We start from the raw sequence: 7,463 nt of genomic DNA, 5'->3' as shown, positions 1-7,463 counted from the left end.
ACTGATGCAAATTGAACTTGGTGTGAATTTCTCCTCTCTAAATGTTCATGAGTGGAAAGACCCTGGAGCATCAGTGATTCTCAGTTCTCGTCTCTTTTTTAAGATCAATCGCACAATGAATATTTGGATCAATCAATATTCCTTTGTAACAACCCCTCGAAGGATGTTTTTTTTAAAAAACAAAAAAAAACAAACATTTGATTTACCGCAGGCATCAGAAGGCAAACAAGGACCAACTCCAAAATCACAGCATGGTGCGATATGTCACACCAGCGCCCTCTACCGTTCAGATTACATTTGAGCGACCACGCGGCTGGAAGAGCAGGGTGACATGGATATTTATTTCATAAAACAATTTCAGACCACACAATTCAGTATTAAATCAACACATTAAAAATGATTTAATTTCATTGATACAGACATTTATTTAAAAACACAAAAGAAAGTTAAGGCCAAACATTTAAAAAAAGGTTTCAATTTCTTTTAAATTCTTATTACAGAACTAAATATTTATATTGTTGAACAAGCTGTTATTATAAACAACTGCAGGGATTTTTTTACTATTAAGGAATGCGCATTAATATGCTTGATTTGTGTTTTTAAAAAAAGGGGGTGTCAGAGCAAGCAAATATAAACTGAAGTGAACATTTCAAGCAGGACACACATGGCAGATGACCTCACAGCGTTTCTGGCCTGCCGCCGTTCATTTGCGTCCTAAAGCCTCCGCCAGCTTCTTGAGTCTTTTCTTCAGCTCAAGGGGAAACTTCTCATAACATTTTTTACACACAGGCTTCATGTCAAACTCCACAAACTTGTTCCTGCAAAATACGGTAAAAGCTCACATGAATTTGTGCCACTTTCACACTCGACAAAATGATTCCAGAAGTCTGTAGTCAAAGAGAGAAGGCCGGAGAAGCACAAACCAGTGGATACAGACGTGGCCTGTGAGCAACAACTACTGAAAGACAGCGGCTTTTTTCTTGCGGTCTTTGACATCACGCTCACGTCTTGCGAGACGGCGCTTCAGCTCCTCTGGCATGCGATCATAGCAGTGCTTGCACACCGGCTTCAGGTCAATTTCGACAAACTTATCTCTGACACGGTGATGTGTGTCAAGAGGAGCGGGGATAGTAAGATTAAATGAAAAGTGAAACAAAAAAAGATTGAGAGAGGGAAAGAAGAAACGCATGGAGTGTTTAGATTAAGAGGATTATTAGGGAGGGTTAGACAGGATAATCAAGTTAGTCTGACGGAGCACGAGCGAGAACGGAAACACTTACTTGAGAGTGAGCTTCGTGTTGCAGGTGGAGCAGGAGAAACAACTGACACACCAGGCTTTGTTCAGAGCAGACACCACTGTGGGGAAATTTAATCACAATTTCAGGAACCTATCTGGGCTTAAAAACACCAATTTTTATTTTAAAACTGTTGATGCAGAGATAGTCGAAATGTAGGGCCTGTTGAATAACCCCTCACTTTGCTCTAGAAGAGATTTTTGTTTCATTGTAACAACAGCAGCCTTCATTCACCACCTCTGTTGCTAAGGCTCCTGCGGTGCGAGCCAGAGAGATGTAACCCAGCTGCACGTGTAGCAAAAGAAGGCGCAACAATACCCACATGACCTCTCCCTGCTGTCCTTCCCTTGAAATTCAAGCCCAACTGGAGCTGCAGCTCTTCAAGTCCTCAGCACTCCACTGTTGCACCGTCCTTTATACAGTATCTCAAGTGCATATAGGTTTATCAGAAAGAACCAACTGTCCTATTCCAACTCAATGAAATGCTCTTCTAGGGCTAGCGCTTTAGAAATTCCTCTGTGTTCCAAGAAGATAGACTTAACCCTATGTCCTTAAAACTATTGATTTGAATTTTTAAAACAATATCACAATTAAGATGTGAAATAAAAAGGTTTTTTCACAGACTCACCGTCACCTTCGATCACTCGGTTGCAGTGATAGCACACATCACCAAAGAGCTTGAAAAGAGAAGCACTGACATTAGGAACTTCGAGGACGGTGTTGAATCTGTCATTCAAAGATGACGCCACTGTACCTGGTTATAATGGGTCTCACAGTAAGCCAAGCCCTTCCTCTCGTAATGGCGATGACCCAGGAATGGTTTCTCACATTTCGCACACACGAAATGCTGCAAATACAAATCATTGAGATTATAGAGAAAGAAAAGGTGGTGTAAACATCACCACCAAACACCACAGTTGTCATCATATTCTTAGTAATGTTCTCCAGTTTGGAATTTGCTTCAATGCATGTAAAAAGCCAAATGGTCTGATCACAAACCTCAACATGCCACTGCTTGCCCATGGCATTGACAACACGCCCCTCGATCGGTCTCCGACAGGCACCACAGATCGGCACCCCCATCTTATCATGGCAGGGCAGACAGTAAAGTTCCCCCTTCAGCTCCCTGGCATCAGCAGTCAGCTCTTTCCTGTGGTCAGGGGGACATAGACATCAAACCCACATATTAAACCAATCAAAAAAAGCGTGCCGTGCCATGAGACTGACCCGCAGTTGTTGCAGTTAAAGTGGTCCGGGTGATACGGGTCATTCTTAAATATCAGCGGCTGCTCTTCGATGATGGCGTGACACTTTTGGCAGATGTACTTGCCCAGGCCCCGAGCCTTTTCACGGTTATGACATGGGCGACACAGATGCCTGGAAAAAAGTTGAGGAATACAATTTAGACAATAAAAAAAAGACAGAATTATTCTGACAACACACACAACACAAGGAGAGTGTATCATACCGTCCAGCGTTTTTCACAAATCCCACATCTGCAAGCACAGCCTGGCATATGTCGCAGCAGAAGCACTCTGGGTGCCAACTGTTATTCATGGCTTTAATGACTCGGCCGATGATGAACTCACCTAAAAAAAAGGGTTGAAAAAATTAGCGCTCTGTAAACAGAATGCGTAAATAAACCACAGCACTTAACGTTAAACCCAGGTGAGAAAAATAGATCTTAAAAAACATTCTGAAAGCAATGCAGGATGCTATGCTGTGGTCTGCCAAAAGGTGTCCACGCATACCATGGGTGTGGCGCCCAAAAGAACAGAGTCTCTTGGTCCAATGTGAGGTGGCTGGAAAACACTGTATAAGCAAATTCCTACAGAAGGAATGAGACCTGGAGTGTAATTTAACTCTATATTACAAGTACAGTTACCTCACTGATATAGTTTGGTATAATGTAAGTTTGGTGGAAAGACTCATGGCTTCAGTAAATGCACTAAGATTTCAACTGTGCAGAATGCAGGCGGGCCAGGTATTTGCAAATCCACCAAATCACTGACATGTCAACAAAACACAGCAAATATTACTAAATGTGATAGAGACAAGACGACTAGATGAGCCAATACAGGAAAAAAAAGACCTTTCCGCATCCAGGTAAACGTGCAGAAGCTAAAAGCCCGGATGGTACAGTCAGTGTCACCGCAAGTGAGCTACTGCCGAGTACGGCACGCACCCTCGGCTGGCACCATGAGAGTAATGCAGATGTGTGAGGATGACTTACATAGAGTCTGCAGCCAACTGTGTGTCACTTATCTGGTGCTGGTGGTCTTTTTTTAATTTGCCTTTTTTGGTTCCAACATTAAAATGCATTAAAAAATAAGTGCATTGGCTATGAAAGTACCTTCCTGTTAGTAAAGCAAATGGCTTTAATTGCTGGCAAAAGAAGAAGAACAAAATGACTAGCCCTGGTCTGCAGCCCAGCCTCACCCAGACCCCCCCGGTCAGTCGAGTTTCAGACCCCTGCTTTAATATGTGTTCCAAAGGAAATTTAAAAAAAGTGTGAGTCAGCGAAACACTGCTCGAGACCCTTTAAAGACTCCCTTAGCGTCACAGCTAAGCGAACAATTTCACCAAAAAGCATGCAGCCACAGTTCAAATAGCACGTTCCTTGTTGGGAGCCAGGGACTAAATGCTGAAGATCACGAACAGATTTGGCCGTACTTTGAGAGAGACTTTTGCATTTAATGGAGCCAATTTAACACACCACTTCTGCCCTCTCACCGAAAACGCACAAGTACTTGCGAGCTTTTTTTGCGGAGTATCATCTTTTCTGTTCACCGTCGAGGCGTACAGTTCCTAATGAGGACTCCATTATGTTTTCTAAATGGTTCTACAGTGGTCTCAGAGAGACACTCCAATGCTAATTGTGCCACTTAATTAAATCAGTGCGTGTTATCCCAGATGCACTCATGCAGTATTTAAATTGTGCTTACTTTTGACAACAAGGCCTGTGAGGTGGTCAAATCACAAGTGGGAAGCTCACAAGTGAGTGCAAGTTGAGGGAAGTGCCTCTCATCCTTGGGCACAATGTAACATCTCCCACGTTGCTTTGACACAGTCAAGTTTCAAATACCCGATAAATGAGTTACTATTATTCCATTTCCTTTATGTTTTTGTTTACTTTGATGAACCCCAGTCTTGATTCAATACATGAAATAAGGACCTTTACTACAGAATAATTAAATAAATAAGAATTCTGCATGTTATTCTGCCAAGTTTAAATCATGGCTTTTTTTACTATGGCATCACCAACGTTTAAAATCTTTCATGTCTGGGAGAACCTTGACAGGCCTATGTTGAATAAAGAGTTAAAAGTGAGAGACGGTCACCGTGTTGTGACGAAAAACACCATGAGTTCATGAACAACACCATCAAAATCAAAGTCACCATGTTTATGTTGAAAATACAACCTACTTTACCGTCGCAGACACCACAGAGACAAAAAACTAAATCGGTTGTGTTCGCTGAGCTGTAGGAATGGAGCGAGGCTTTTTCCTCACTGGTTAAATAGTAGCCCACCGACATAAAAAAAGCCATATATTTTCAGTTCTAAATAATGTAAGTACAGATAATTCAATAAGCACTGATTTTTTGAAGTATTTACTGAGCTCAATAATGGTGGTTTTTGTCTCACCTGTTTGCCAATCACTTGTATTATTATTGTTGTTATTTTAAAGTTATACAAGTGATTCAACCATAGCTTTCTTCAGTTAATGATAAAATCCAAAAGAAAAACAGTTTCAGGGTTCCGGATTGTTGAAACAGCGAGGAGTATTTCACATTATTATGACAACAAAATGTGAGTATTTTGCATATTATTCATAGTCCAAGTCAGTGCTTATGAATTATTTTCTGTTGCACCCCCCAGGAAGAAGTAAACTCTGCTACCCCCCAACTCTCCAGTGCCTCTGAAATAGTATAATTTGTCAATAAAATTATTATGTGTGCATGTAATGGAAGCCCTGCAGACTATTATTTTGACTTAGTTTATTCTAAATTAATATAAGCACTTACCGCACTGACGACAGCATGGTGCAAAAAGCATCTGAAAGTCATGCTCGCAATATTTCCGACCTTCGAACTGTGGACAAAATAAAATGATGAAGAGTAGTGTATTCATCGGTCAATCGGAAACTTGTTTGTGGCACAATATGCCAGGGTATTTGAAAAAAATCAGAATACCTCATAGAAAAGTCCTTCTGGAAATTGCTGGAAACACTGGGCACACACGAAACACTGCTCGTGGTACAGCTCTCCATTGCTGTTGACAATTTTTTCAGTGGGAGCAAAGCCACTCTTGCATCGCTCGCAGGCTGCACTGGCTAGAGCATTAGCAATGCTGGAAACACAAGCACCTTCATCAGATTTAGTGGAAGATAAACAGCTTCAGGGCTGAGTTGAGTCTGTCATTTCTGAAATAACTAAGCGCAGTTTGAGTATATGTGCTGTCACCTCTCGTGGAGGTGAATCATCGGGTGCAGGCAAGTGATGATCACCCTATTTGGTAATAAAACTGGAAGCTGCACCAGGCGGTTCTGTTTCATTCATGCCTTATAAACAGTTTACATATAAGGGAAAAGTCAAACACCATAGCTACTTAGACTTTCAAACCAAGTATATAATTATATACATATATGAAGTTCTATACAAACTATGCCTGATGCCATTCAAGTAAGTAGATTGACTCAGACATAGTTTTGTAATAACTTAAGAGGCTAACTTCATACGAGTTGAAACATGTGGATGTTGGTGATGCGCTAGCATCTATTATACAAGAGTCATAATCGCACTAAATATTAGATGATGCAGAGCATTAAACTTGCAGTTTTGATACGTGTTTAAGCACAGCCGTATTCACCCCCAGGCTTTAAACATCAGTAATAACTTTTGGTTGAAGTAGCGGTGTTGACACCGTTGGTTAGCAAGCTAAATGTAGCTTTTAAATAAAGAACAACGCGCAGTCAATGCAAAGTAATCGCAACAAAACACAATCTTCGGTCAAGGAATCTAGAGTATATTTGCGGGTCGTTGCGTTACATTCTTTGGCAAAGAGTAACTTTTCTGAAGCATTTAAAGCAGAAGGCGTTAGCTTCAGCTCGGTTGCTTCCGTGGCTAGCTTCTCTCGAACAAGTTTGCCTTTCACAAACGAGGAAACACTGACCTGCCCGTCATTCCTGCCACGCCGAGCATCCCGCGAATAAACAGCACTCGTTGTGTTTGCTTTTCCCGTTTTGTTCGACTCGCTGGACCACAGCGAAAGTAAGTGAACGCCGACCCGTCCCAGGAGAGCCGAGCCCAGCTAGGCAGTGACGACGACCCGCCCACTGCCCGGGAATGTCCCCGGAAGTGAGGGATCAACAGCTGTCTGTTTTCCCGACTGCAGAATGATCGGTCCCTCCTGCAGTGATCCATAGGTAAATTGAGGATTAGCTTTTTAAATATAGGCAGCAGAGAAAACCCGAAACATCTGAATCACTGCCAGATGAGTCGTGTGTTTCTAGCTCTGGAAGCGGTGACGTGGAGTCTCATTTATAACCACAAACAACACCCTGTGGAGCCACTAAATCCACCTGGTCCACACAAGGCTGAAACTAAATCAGAGGCCCTGGTTCTCAGTCGGAAAGGGGTGAGGTTCCCAGCACAGATTGGAGATGAGATCAATATTGTGTCTGATCCAGGTCAGCCGGTATGGTAGAGGTAGATTTTTTTTTTTCAAGAGTGTATGCAATCTGATCCATAAGCCCAGGGAAGTCTGGATCATTCTATTTGGACAAGATACCCAGAGAGAGAACAGATGAAAAATATCCCGAGTGAAACTGTGTGGCATGGTAATCCAGAATGTTTTGGTTTTTGGTGAAATTGTGAGTAAGATAATAGTGAGTGTGTCATCACTGGTGTTTGGATTAGACAAGGCATGATGATGGCTTTCAATACTTGAGTGTTCAAACCTTAATGTAATAATCTCAGAGAACCGCAGCCAGTAATATGAGTGCCTTACTTCTCCCTCTGGATCACCAATAACCTGGTGGATAATGATGAGAACCAGACAAATGATTTCCTCCCAGTTTTACCTTATTTAACTTCTGGACATGATAAGAACAATTCAGGAGAGCCAGAAAATGAGGAATGAATACGAGTGCATGATTGCTTCACTGC

General features: G+C 42.0%; 1 protein-coding gene across 2 annotated transcripts; it reads right to left on the bottom strand.

The window, feature by feature from the left end:
* Window positions 1–347: 347 nt before the first annotated feature.
* LOC128758727 (LIM and senescent cell antigen-like-containing domain protein 1) lies at window positions 348–6,643 on the bottom strand. Of its 2 annotated transcripts, none has more exons than XM_053864991.1 (10): window positions 6,469–6,641; window positions 5,490–5,646; window positions 5,322–5,388; window positions 2,764–2,884; window positions 2,523–2,672; window positions 2,295–2,445; window positions 2,050–2,142; window positions 1,924–1,972; window positions 1,281–1,356; window positions 348–818 (listed from the first exon to the last, which is right to left on the bottom strand). In XM_053864991.1, the coding sequence occupies exons 1-10, from the start codon at window positions 6,495–6,497 to the stop codon at window positions 704–706; spliced, it is 1,008 nt and encodes a 335-aa protein (XP_053720966.1). In that variant the 5' UTR covers window positions 6,498–6,641; the 3' UTR covers window positions 348–703. The 2 variants fall into 2 exon arrangements, with proteins under 2 accessions (XP_053720966.1, XP_053720965.1); XM_053864990.1 differs by lacking the exon at window positions 348–818 and adding an exon at window positions 825–1,094 and having other exon boundaries at window positions 6,469–6,643.
* Between the last annotated feature and the right edge of the window lie 820 nt (window positions 6,644–7,463).

This window comes from Synchiropus splendidus, chromosome 5 (assembly GCF_027744825.2).
Source record: "Synchiropus splendidus isolate RoL2022-P1 chromosome 5, RoL_Sspl_1.0, whole genome shotgun sequence".
Classification (NCBI taxonomy): domain Eukaryota; kingdom Metazoa; phylum Chordata; class Actinopteri; order Syngnathiformes; family Callionymidae; genus Synchiropus; species Synchiropus splendidus.
The sequence above is the reverse complement of the archived record's forward strand: the minus strand, read 5'-3'. Positions and strand labels throughout refer to the sequence as shown.